Source organism: Rhinolophus hipposideros, assembly GCF_964194185.1.
Source record: "Rhinolophus hipposideros genome assembly, chromosome: 1".
In the NCBI taxonomy this organism is placed as follows: Eukaryota; Metazoa; Chordata; class Mammalia; order Chiroptera; family Rhinolophidae; genus Rhinolophus; species Rhinolophus hipposideros.
In genome coordinates, this window is record NC_138047.1 from 22,358,587 (window position 1) to 22,370,905 (window position 12,319).

The window sequence follows — 12,319 nt, forward strand, 5'->3', positions numbered from 1 at the left end:
TGATGAACGCAAGGTTGCTGCCTGACAGCCACTAGGATGACACTCAAGATTTAGGAGCTAACCCCCTTTTCTCTTTTTCTGGAACTAAAGATTGGGATAAAAAAGGATTAATCTTCCTTCTAGCAGGGATAATCCTTCCCCCTTTTTTATAACCCAAATGTGTTTGCTCTCTTAGTATCCAGAAGGCCCAGAGATTCTTGTTCTCTTTTTTCAACATAGTGGGTGAATCCAGCCCTGAGAAGAGATGTGGCTAGTATGGGGAAAGCTTATTTCTACCAAGTATATTCTGGAGAAGAAAGAAACACAGAATACAGGAGAGTCATGGAAGTATGTCTTCCCCTGGGCGCTGAGAGGGTGTGGGGCCTAGGGGACGACCTACCTGCCTCATCCTTCTTCCCTGTCTAGTTTTGTAGGGTAAGCCCTGACATTTTCTTTTTTGTAATGCAAGTGCATGACTTAAGCTCTGATTGATGAGGCATCCATTTCGAAGAAGCATCCACTTCGAAGATGGCTAACTCAATAAACACATTGCCAGCCACAGGGTTAGGTAGGCCACCTGCCACCCCACTGAGGATCCTTGGTTTTAGAGACCTCTGTTATCTTCAACAACTGACCATTTGGGCTACTTGTTTTCTCTTCTTGCGCTTTAAATCCCTCCTCGTATGTTTTAAATTCACCAATAGAGAGTGAGACCTGGAAAACCTAGACCCCACCCTGACCCCAATAAAAGTAGAATCCCACTGAGACCTGTGTGGCCCCAGGTGTGCTGTGTAATTTCCAGCTTTTGTAAATAATAAACCTGTATCTTTTCAGAGTTCCCTGATGGTTATTGCTGAAGGACGTCTTGCAATCACAGTAAGAACCACTAGGGCTGGTTCAGACACAACACTGGCTATTGATAGGCTGAGACCAATACAGAACAAAGTTAGACTCTCCTCCTGCCCTGACAGTCAGCATGCCATAGCCTTAGCCTTGAACCTCTCCATCACCTTCCCCACCTAGAGCCCAGTTCAAGATCTACGGAGAGCACTTTTGTAGCCTACTATGGTAATAGATCAATGACGATACTATGAAAAAAATCACTGTTTTTGTCCGGGGTCAGCAAAAAAACCGCAACCCATGGGTCAAATCCAGCCTGCCACGTGTTTTCATAACTAAAGTTTTATTTGAACACAGCCACGTCCATTTGTGGCTGCTCTTGAGCTACGATAGCAAAGCGGAGTAGTTGCGAAAACAGACCATGTGGCCAGCGAAGCCTAGTATCTTTCCTATCTGGTCTTTTACAGAAAAAGCTTGCCCACTTCTGCTCTAGATCAAGAATTGACAAGAGAAAGAGCAGAGAAAGCAGTTGTTCTTAACAAAAATAACAGTGCCACCTGGAGGCCAAAAAGGCATGTTGCTCTTCCATTTGTGAGCTGTACTTACTGCTTATCCTTAATGCAGTATGCAAATGTTTCACATCAGCTGTCATTACAATATTTTGGAGAGAAGTCAAGTATCGGTATACACATAGGTACTTAAAACAATTATAATCTAGACTGTAAACAATTCACAAATCAGCTTCTGACAAGGTGATGAACTAGCATGAAGTCCGAGCCTCCTTTCCAACAGTTCAGCTCTGGAGAAACTTGAAGTGAGAGTGAATACGTTTCAGGAAGCAAACAGCAACCAAAATCAAACAAGCAAACAAAAGGGTACTGAGACTATCCTGGTGAGACATGCTTGGGAAGACTAAAGGTGATCCTGAAATTGCTTCAAATTCCAAAGGATCAATATTATACAAATAAAATCAGACATTAATGACAAAAAAAAAAAAAGGTAAAATCAATCCCATATGTTTGGAAATTAAATATTACTAATCCTTGGGTCAAAAAAGTAATCATTGGGGCCATTAAGAAATCCATGTAACTACACGTTAACTTTTGTAGGGACTTCTAGAGCAGCAGGGAAATATGAATGGCCACACAGCAGGTTCTTTATACCAGCGTCACCACGTGAGGAATGCCTTGCTCTATGACATGATGGCTATGGCATTACAACAGCTACCATGTCATGATGGCTACGTTGTCACTAGGTGACAGGAATGTTTCAACTCCATTACAATGTTATGCGGCCACCGTCATGTACGCGGTCCATGGCTGACTGAAACATCATTATGTGGCATGTGACTGTCCATAAACGAGAGCACTGAATGGACCAGTGACAATACTCTACAAGCTGCACGTGATCACCCACCCTGAAGCCCACAGAGTGTGCTCTGTGTGAGTAATGCTCAACACAGCAGCTCTGCTTCTGCATCTGAAGTTTCCCACAAAAGTAAAAAAAAAAAAAAAAAATACTGCTGAAGAGTGGAGGGAAAAAGTCCCATTTCCCAACCCCAGCAAATACACACATTCCCGAAGCCACATTACCCATATTTTATTTACTCAGCAAACATTTCTGAGGACCTACTATGGGCCGGGCACTATATCAACGAATGGGGATAAAGCAGTAACGAGGGCAGGGGTCCTTCCCTCGAGCTACAAGAAGGCACAGAAATAAGGTTTGACCGTCACGTAAGACTGCCCAATGTTCCAATGCAACAGCAGCACACTGGAATTGGGTTCCAGAAGCCCAGACAGGACAAGGAACCCCAGGCAGTTCTCATACCTGCAGTGCTTTTGGGGAAGCCTCGCGAGGGAGATACATCTGTTTCCACAGGGACACCTGAAAAACCTCTTTATGCCATCATGCCAGTGGTAGTTGTGTTGCTCATGGACACAGGTCTCCAAAGGCTTGAAGTGGGTGTAGGCACACTGCATAAAACCAACAGAAGGGCACACATCTGGTCAGGAGCTCTGAAGGAGAAACTGGTTAGCTGCTACGAGGGCAACCTTTGGTTCTCTCGTCACCAGCCTGGTGCTTGCTAGTACAGTTGCCACCTTATCTACTAGCTACGGAGACCCCTGTGTTTCTTCTTGGGTCCCTCATACTGATACCACTGTTTCTCATGTTTGCCCCAATTTCTGGTCAGGCACAAAGCACACCATAACCTTCTGTGACATCAAGACAACAGCAATGGCAGAGGAAAGTACTAGAAACCTCTAAATTGCCTCGCAGGTCTGTTCTATAGTCGCTGCATTCCCTTGGTTATAGGATACTGAGACATGGGGCCATATAGGAAGGTTGATCAGCAGCTCATTTATTTTTGCTTACAAGGCCTCTGAAAAGGGTATAAGCTTATTACCACTCTTATTTTTCAATCAGGAAAACCAAGACAGAAGTATTAAGTAATTCACTTAATTGTGATTCTCAAAAGGGCTGTAGAGAATAAGAAATGGTGGGTGAAGATCGAAAAAGGTTGATTTCTAGGACAGTGCAATGTTAATTTCTGCTAATTACATTGAGTCTAGATAAATAACTTCTGACTTTGGCAACCTCAACATGGACAGAGCAGAGTGGTACGCCAGCTGTGTGGTAGGCAGAATAATGTCCCCTTTCCCCAAGGATGTACACACCTGATTCCCTAGAACCTATGAATCTGTTAGGTTACACAGTAAAGGGGAATTATGGTTGCTAGTTAGTTGCATTTAAGATCAGGAGATTATCTTGGATAATCTGGGTGGGCCCAATGGCATCACCTTAAAAGTGGAAGTGGATACAGGGGAGGAGGTTGGAGTGACACCATGAGAGGGCTCAACCTGCCACTGCTGGCTTCGAAGGAGGAGGCAGGGCCACAAACCAAGGAATCTGGGCAGAATCTAGACGCCGGGAAAGGCAAGGAAACGGATTCTCCCCTAGAGCCTACAGAAAGGAACACAGCCCTAAGGGCACCCGGATTTTAGCCCTGTGAGCCCCACACAGACTTCTGACCTACAGAACCATAAGATAACAAGAGGTTGGTGCAAAAGTAATTGTGGTTTAAAAGGTTAAAAATAATTGCAAAAACAGCAATTACTTTTGCACCAACCTAAAAAAATTTGTGTTGTTTTATGCTACCAAGTCAGTGGTCATTTGTCAGAGCAGCAACAGGAAACTAATACACCAACCAGGTGCTCACGTTTCTCACTTTGTTAGAGTAAAAGCTGTGTCATCTGTGGTAAAACCTTCAAGACCTGAATCCTCTCAAGGAAGCCCTACTTTTTGGTGGTGGCTAGTTCAAGGCTGCCCCCTAAATATAAAGCAGAATCTAAGGATTTTAAAGGCATAAAGATAGAGAAAATTGTACTTGGTAAGCTAAGCCTCTTTCTCCTCTTACACATGTATAAGGCCAATTAGCTGGGCAGGTAGAAGATGGGTAATGGAAGCAATAGTGCTCAGCAAGAGATTTTTTTTAGGGGGGGCATTTTTTTATTGATGTTGAGGAACAGGGGATATTGTATTTTCTAATAGACTTAGGGTAAAAATTCTGCAAACACAGACAATAATTCAAATTCTGCCTTAAGACTCAATTTAGTACATTAGGCCCCAAGTACAAAGGGACAAAAGTAGTTTGTCATAACACGTGATGCCAGATCAAGTTATTCAGCCAAAGTTATTCAGTCCCAGGGACTGTGAACTAACTGTATGGGCTGAGGACACCCTCAGCTAGAAACGTGAGCAAGACCTAACAATAACTTGGGTCCAATGGGCAGAGACGTTAGATCATAAATGAAGGACTTAAGCGGGTCTCTGGTCACAAGACACGGCCGCACACGCCACAGACCCTCCATGTCCTTTTAAGTCACAACAGCACAAGACAGGGCCCGCGGTCAGAACCGTCTCCCACACACACCGTCCTGCATGTCACCACTCGACATTTCACTTCTTTGATGCTTCTCATCTTTTCTTCCATTTGTTCTTTTTTCACTAGTGGATCAAAGTAGAGTTCCTGCAGCTCAGCCTCGACCTGGAATGACAAGGCATCCAGGAGACCTTATGCCAAATCCAGCATATACTCAGGCAGCAGTTCAGTAATAATCAGAGAGAACTGAAGAGCTAAGCTCCCTCTCACGAGGGCACTTGATCATGCAAACCAAAAGATCACAAGTAAACACACGTTCTTAACATGCAAAGAAAAAAGGGTATCAAAGCATTTGGTGATTTTTAAACCATTAAATGTAAACTTAAAATGCTGTCATCACTAACAGTGCCACTAGGTCAACTGCACACGGGAAGGGAATCAGTCCTACTGTCCCAATACAGGCTCGACATGGAAGGCATTCAATGCCTCCCCAGGGATTACAGTCCAGTCTTTTCTATACGTTTCTCCGGACCAAGCACTTGGCAGGAGCAAGCCCTGGTTGTTCAGAACAGGGAGGAGATATGCGGGCGGAGAGGTATTCAAGGAAGAAAGAGGTAACAACAGGTCTGGTGTCAGCACAGCTATGTAAGGCACAGGGTCCAGGGCCTTTCGCAGTCACAAGAGGCAAGAAGTGCTCTATTGTCTTCCGAGCATCTCTCCTTATTGAGTTTCAAGTCCAGTAGAAAGGCATGATATGTAACTGATAGGTGACCATCGCATTAGTCATTTGTTAATCAAAGGAAGAGCAGATCAGCGTATTGGCACTAAATGGGGGCAATACTGCCCCCAAGGGGCCATTTTGAAAATCTGTGGGAGCACATTTTTTGTTATCCCAATGACTGCTACCCAGGGTACTGGCAGGGGCAGGGATACCACACCATCTGCAATGCACAGAACAGTTCCTCCATACAACAAAGGATTGTTCTCAATGTTTTATGAGACACCATGTGGATGAAATACCTGAATATAACCCTAAACCTAACTGCTTTATATACACACAACTCTACAATATTTGTATGTGGTTTCAATATACACTGAATATTGTAGGAGTGCAGCTAGGCAACTCCTGGGTATATGGAAGTACAGCCGCACTTTGTTGTTTTTAAAATTTTCCCAGGATTATTCACTGTTTAAAAGACAACAACCATATTTTCAAAGAAATACACCCATAGTAATTAAACGACCAAGAGAACATATCTATATAGCTGTCTCAACTATTTCTTTCTAGCTCTCTCAACTATTTACAATCCTTATAAATCCAACACTGACTACTTCATTATTTCTTCTTGGTTAATTGTGCCCATGTATTTACATATAGAAATACGTATTTTTAATGTAAATATTTTCCTTTTTTCTTCTTTATATTACAACTAGGCTATCATGTTGACATTTTCAATATAATTCAACTAGTTAGGTGATTATATTATCCACAAATTCTATTTCAAGATAATTAGGGAGCAATACAAAATACTTATTATTAAAAAGGGGCATTGCAAGTCTTGAGTTGGTAACTGCTGGGCATTTGAGAGGCCAATATAAAAATATTTGAATGGAAAAATCCCTTCTCACATTGCAAGGCAGAAAATAGTAGATAGAGGTAAGCCATTTAAATGTTAAGATCACAGGCATAACTACACGTAAACATTTTTTATAATACTGAAGTCTATTTAAATAATGTTAAAGATACTCTTCAAAGCAAGGACAAAGGTAAAATTAAAATCTATTGGAAATATTTGTTCTTCAAGATGGACTCAAACAAATGGACATACAAAAGAAACCGATTCTTAGTCCCATGACAAAGCACTATGAGTCTGAAGGGCATTTCTACCATCTTTGGTCTTTTGAGCTCTTACCTCTTTTAGGATCCCTGTGTGCTTTGATTTTGCTTTTAGAATTTTCTGAAATTCCCCAGATTCCAGGTAAGCAAGCTGTTCTCTCCTTTTTTTCCTGGCAGGCTCCAATTCATCTTCAGCTAGAGCAGAAAGAAAAACCATCAGCTGTTCCAGAGGAATTTCGGACATCAGCATGTCTCAACTCAGCTTACCCCATTCTCTGTCTCTGTCCACCAGGCCCTTCAAACTTAATTCACCATACCAGGAGAGGAAGATTCTTAAAAAGTGAGTTGAGAAGTAGAAACTATAATATAGGGGAATGATAGATTTGACCACTGGATAAGAATCTTTTTCACCTTAAAACAGGAACTGATTATAATAATAAATAACAACAAAAATCTTATTTACAAATTGATGTTAAAAGACACTGCCAACTTCAGAATTTTAAAAATAAAAATAGGGCAATTCAGAACAAAGGAATTCTACTTTTTTCAAAGTAAACCTTTATGCTAATACATAGTTACAAAGATTCAACGAGTAATCCTTTTCTCAAGTTTTCAAATTGTGCATAATTTTAATTTAATGTGAGTATGAAAAGCAATCAGTTCTAGTCGTGGAAATTCTATTTAGGTATTCTACCTAGACGTTAAACTGAAGTAAAATCGTGACTTGGTATCAGGGACACTGGTTATGGTTCAAACATTTCCTCTATAAAGTTTTTCTTTTCTGTTGTGAACTTTAAATTTACAGTACCTTGAGGAGAAAATGTGGCGCTCTTTTCTACACGTTCCTTCAGTTCCAGGATATCTTGGGGGTCTCTTTGCTTCTTTTTAACGCTGTTTGGGTCTGTTTTTGTAAGAATCTGGCCTTTTGCTCTTAATTTAGTTATCGCAGCTAACTAGAAAAAAAAAAAGAGGGAGATAAAAATCTAAAAGATGAGATAGGCATCTGTAACTCTGTACCCCTTTCACATTATTAACCAACGAATTCTAGCTGCTCTCAAATATAAACTGGCAAAATATATCTTCATTTTACTTAGCATTATTACAATTATTGAAATTTAAATGCACGGGAGACAGGTCTACAGTTAGTAAAGAAAGCCTCAGCTTATTTAAATATCGGTATTTAACATCAGCTAGCCTGTAGGCTTCTAGTCCCATTGAGGGACATCATAAACATTTCAAAAATTTGTTTTAGAATTCTAGTTCTGCCACTTACTGGTTTCCAACCTTAGTTACTTAATCGTTCAGCCTCATTTTCTTCATTTATAAAATGGGGGTGACAACACTTCTGTATCTCTTAGGGTTGTGGTTGTGAATGAAATGAGATACTGTGCAAACTATGTACCTGGACGTAGAAAACAGCATGTATGCATCTATCACAGATGCAGAGCCACAGTAATGAAGGTGTGCAATTGCTATGATTATGCACATAGGTACAGCTATGGCTTGCAGCTAGCCTTTGCCCTCCATGTGGTTACAGCTGCTACCAGAACAAAGAGAAGAAGGCTTAAGTCGTGGGCTCAGGGTGACTCAGGAAGCAGAGTGGTGAGAAGTGCTCAGTAGGCGGGGTTCTCAGTACCCTCACCTCCACTTCAGTCAGAGCAACTTAGCTTTTTATGTCTATAGACTGGGCTTCTGTGTGATTTGTTTTAAAGACAGATTCTTTAAACCACTATTTTACAATCTAGCTCAACAATTCCAAAATTTTTTTCCTGAATGCCAGCGTCTCCAGTTGTGAAATAATTAACAGCTAATTTTTTTGGTAAATGAATGGCATTATGCTGACACCATTATAATTTAAAATTCCTTTGACTCTATCAATCAATAAATAGCTATTAGGTCTCTGTGTTTCCTGGTCATAGTTATATCAAATTTGAAACTCCAGCTATGTATTATGGAATGCCAATTCAAGTGTTGACGGAAATAGATGTCAGTTACCTTTTTGGCTTCTGCTAAAGCACTTAGTTTTGGTTTTGGAGGTGGTGACTCATCAAAAACAAGAACATCATCTCCTTCTGAGATGCCTCGCCCCAGCTTGGGCGTCTGTGTGGCTGGAGTTCCTTTCAGCCTGGGGATCCCAGCCCTCATCGGTGGAGAACGAGACGGCAGCTGTCGAGAAGACGATGGCATAGCTGGGCTCACAACCTCACTTGAACTTTGAAGAAATCTTTAAAGAAAAATGCAGTCACAAACTATGTAAGCACAAACTATAAAGAGGGAGACTGTAGGCAAGCCACCAGATGAGAAGTAGGTGTCAGTAAGATAATTTCCCCTCCTTGGTTAATAATTCTGGTTAGAACGCAGTAAGGAGAATGCTAGTTTCACTAACTCTTCAGTGACTGATTTTTCATTGAAAAGCTCTAATTGTTTTACCAATTTAGAAGTGATTACTATTTTTATCAGTTGGCTTTCCAATGGGTGCTGTCTACAGAACAGCCCTGAAAAGTGAGCTGTGGACTGTATTCCTAGCCCTCTGGTTAGACCGTCAGGAACTCATTGAATCGCTCTGCATTTTAATTTACTCTACTGGGGAAGAGATAACCACATGTGATACATTCGGACGCCCTTAACAGAAAGGTTCTATAATTCCCACAGTGGCCATTTTAAGGGCTACTTAAAAACAACAAATGTCAGAAATCACCTAGTCCAAACCCCTTCTTATAGAAGAAGAAATTGGGGCCCCAGACCCCACTGCTCATAGTGACAGGCTCAGGCACCGGGTAATCCCAGGCCACTATTCTTTTCACTACATATACCCACTCTTGCCAGCTCCAGGCTGAGTCTGCAAATTGCCTACCACATCCTGCCCAAAGATATTGGGCAGCAAAATTCTGAAAAATTACAAATTACAATGCCTTTAAAGTGACAGGTGCCCTCTTATTTCCCACAAGGTCCACAATTCCACATGCACTTTTGTCCTATGTACATATAATTTTGCCACCTGTTGGCACATGATAAATACCTCCATAGATCCCCATCAGCACCTCATGGATTACTGTATGGACCGAACAAGACACTGCACTGATGGAGTGCATAGCATAGTGCTTGGTACATGTTAAGTGTCTACCATTAGCAGCTCTTATTACTATTCAGACAACTTGAGCTGAAGAGCCTTTGATTCATTTACCTTCCATATCCATTTCCACTTGATTTTGCCTCGACAATGACTCTCCATTTTCAGTGCCTCTTTTTTACCATTTACCTGAACAACTGCAAAATCTATTCACTGGCTCAGCCTGTAATTAAAAACCTAACAGTGGTAAAATAAAGAAACAGGAGCCAAACAGGTCACCACATGCTTTCCCCTTTCACAAAACTCATGTCAGATGGTCATTCCTTTCACTTTTCCGCAGTGATACTTATTACTGTAACCTGTACCACTTGGTTTCCAGATTGACTAGCATAAATCAGAAATACGTAACTTTAAATGCTATTTAGGTTATATTAAAATTATTTTAACACTTTCAAAGTTAAAAACATAGCCAATTATCCAAAATCTAAAGTTGCATTTTTGAACTGTATGGCGACAGTCTGAGGATTCCTGAGATCAGGGGATAGTAAATGTTACTTTTACCTTTTCTCTATTTCTTCTGTTTTCTTTTTCCTTATCTCCAACATCTGCTGCTTCTGTTGCTTCAAGAGGGCTGATGCCGAGATAGACTGGAAAGCAGGTTTCGGGCTCCCCAAGATCCCTAAAACAAAAGCCACAGACTGAAAGGGTTCGAAGAGGCCACGGGAACCGAGGTATGGATGCTAAGCAGTTACCAGCTGACTCTACCTGGTGAATTGGCTTTGGCTAAATGTTTCAAATTTCTGGCTCCAAAGGTAGGCAAGTCCATCAATTCCCTGAATTCCTCAGAGCAAGACAAGTTCTTTTGGGGTATTCCTGGAATATAGAAACATCAGCTTAAGAGAACCCAAAATTCACACCGCTTGATGTCACGTGACTTACTCACTTTTTAACCTCCGCATTCATTAACTCGGTCATTTGTAAATGGAGATGGAAGACAAAGACAAAAAAAGAATCCTTAACCTCTAACATCAGACTAGTAGGACTGCATGGATATGATAAATATATCTTATTTTGAGTAATGGTTGGGTTACTAATATCCGCAAGGTCATTTCATATGCTGTTTCTGGCATCTGTCCTATGGGTAAGGGTCCATGCTGGGCCCTGATCACTCTCAAGAATGAAGCCCAAGTACAAGGTGAAGGCAGCATTCTGACCCAGACCTGTTTCAACCAAAGACAACAGGTAGGTTTGACAGAAACGTGATACTACTGACTCTAATACTGGACATTCAGACTTAGATCCAGATACAACAAGAAATTTTAAAAAGTATACTAGCTAAGACACAGCCAAGATTAATATGCTGTTTTTCCTTAAGATGTTAAGCTTGACTCTTACAGCTTAGGCCACATCACTCATTAAAATAGCGATGAGTGGGTATTTATAACCTAGAGGATGAACTGTGACCATTTTCAATCCTAAAGAATACATATTTAAGCTGGAGATAGAAATGTAATCTTGAGAAACAAAGTTACCAAGTTTTTGTTGAGTTTCCTGAATGATCAAGTCTGTGCCCTTCACGACCAAATTAGTCAGAGTGGTTTGAATCTTCTTTTTAGGAGCTACAGCTGCTGCACTGTAATGACAAGAGTCCCCCCGCCACAAAGGAAAATCATTGAACTTCAGTGCTCTGATGAGGTAAAGAAGCCAAGGAAGTACCTTGTTTCCCCGAAAATAAGACCTAGCCAGACAATCAGCTCTAATGCATCTTTTGGAGTAAAAATTAATGTAAGACACGGTCTTACATTATATTATATGAGACTGGGTCTTATATTATAGTAAAATAACCGGGTTTCATATTAATTTTTGCTCCAGAAGACCCATTAGAGCTGAATATCCAGCTAGGTCTTATTTTTGGGGGAACACGGTACTGATTTATTACAAACTGTCAGAAGTTTTTCAAAGTGGCACATAACTAGACCTTCTTAATACCATGGCTCTAGAGCATAACTGTTATGAGCATGTGTCACAAATATGAAAGAATAGCAACCAACAAATTTGCTTGAGGACATCTGGAAGGACAATTTGGCAAAAGAAAATTTTTAAAATGCCAACAGTTTAACCAAGTAGGCTAGGAATGTATCTTCAAATAATTAAGGACTATACAAAAACAGGACATTAATGGAAGCTTTGTTTGCAATGTTTAAAAATTGGAAACACCATTAAGGTTTATCTGTGGGGAACTGTTTAAATTATCACAGAGGCATGTAAAAGAATACTATGTAGCCACTAAAAATAATGCCACAAGTAAACATTCGATAAGGAAAACATTATTTTATGTTGAAAAAAAGATCATAAAGTACAGGTACTTTCATGATTTCATTTCATATTACTAAAAATGCATACATATGGAAAAACAAAAACCACCTAGAAGAAGCACATATACCAAGGACCTAACATATACATACATAATATTTTTTTATAATGTATTGTATTTTTTGCATTTTGGTAATTATTTATGTGCTTGCTATTACAAAAGAGGCAGGAGGTAAGAGTCCCGTTGCCTAATTTCTGTTGAACTGGGAACAAAATCTGTTTTGTCCTTGGACCAACTGGAGCTCCCTCGTGCCAGATCCCCACCAGTCACGTCCTCAGATGTGCTTTCCACAACACAGGACAAGGCCATCAACCACCTACTGCAGGGTCTTCGTGG

At 40.7% G+C, this 12,319-nt stretch overlaps 1 protein-coding gene across 1 annotated transcript in view; it reads right to left on the reverse strand.

Moving 5' to 3' along the window:
• The window catches only part of MCM10 (minichromosome maintenance 10 replication initiation factor), a 34,544-nt gene that overhangs the window by 4,025 nt on the left and 18,200 nt on the right, over positions 1-12,319 (reverse strand). Inside the window, exons 11-18 of the mRNA XM_081049443.1 lie at positions 11,142-11,242; positions 10,375-10,482; positions 10,171-10,288; positions 8,535-8,763; positions 7,348-7,492; positions 6,616-6,734; positions 4,754-4,867; positions 2,650-2,795 (exon numbers count right to left, since the gene is read on the reverse strand). Coding sequence (XP_080905569.1) covers positions 2,650-2,795; positions 4,754-4,867; positions 6,616-6,734; positions 7,348-7,492; positions 8,535-8,763; positions 10,171-10,288; positions 10,375-10,482; positions 11,142-11,242 — 1,080 coding nt within the window. The remainder of the gene's footprint in view (positions 1-2,649; positions 2,796-4,753; positions 4,868-6,615; positions 6,735-7,347; positions 7,493-8,534; positions 8,764-10,170; positions 10,289-10,374; positions 10,483-11,141; positions 11,243-12,319) is intronic.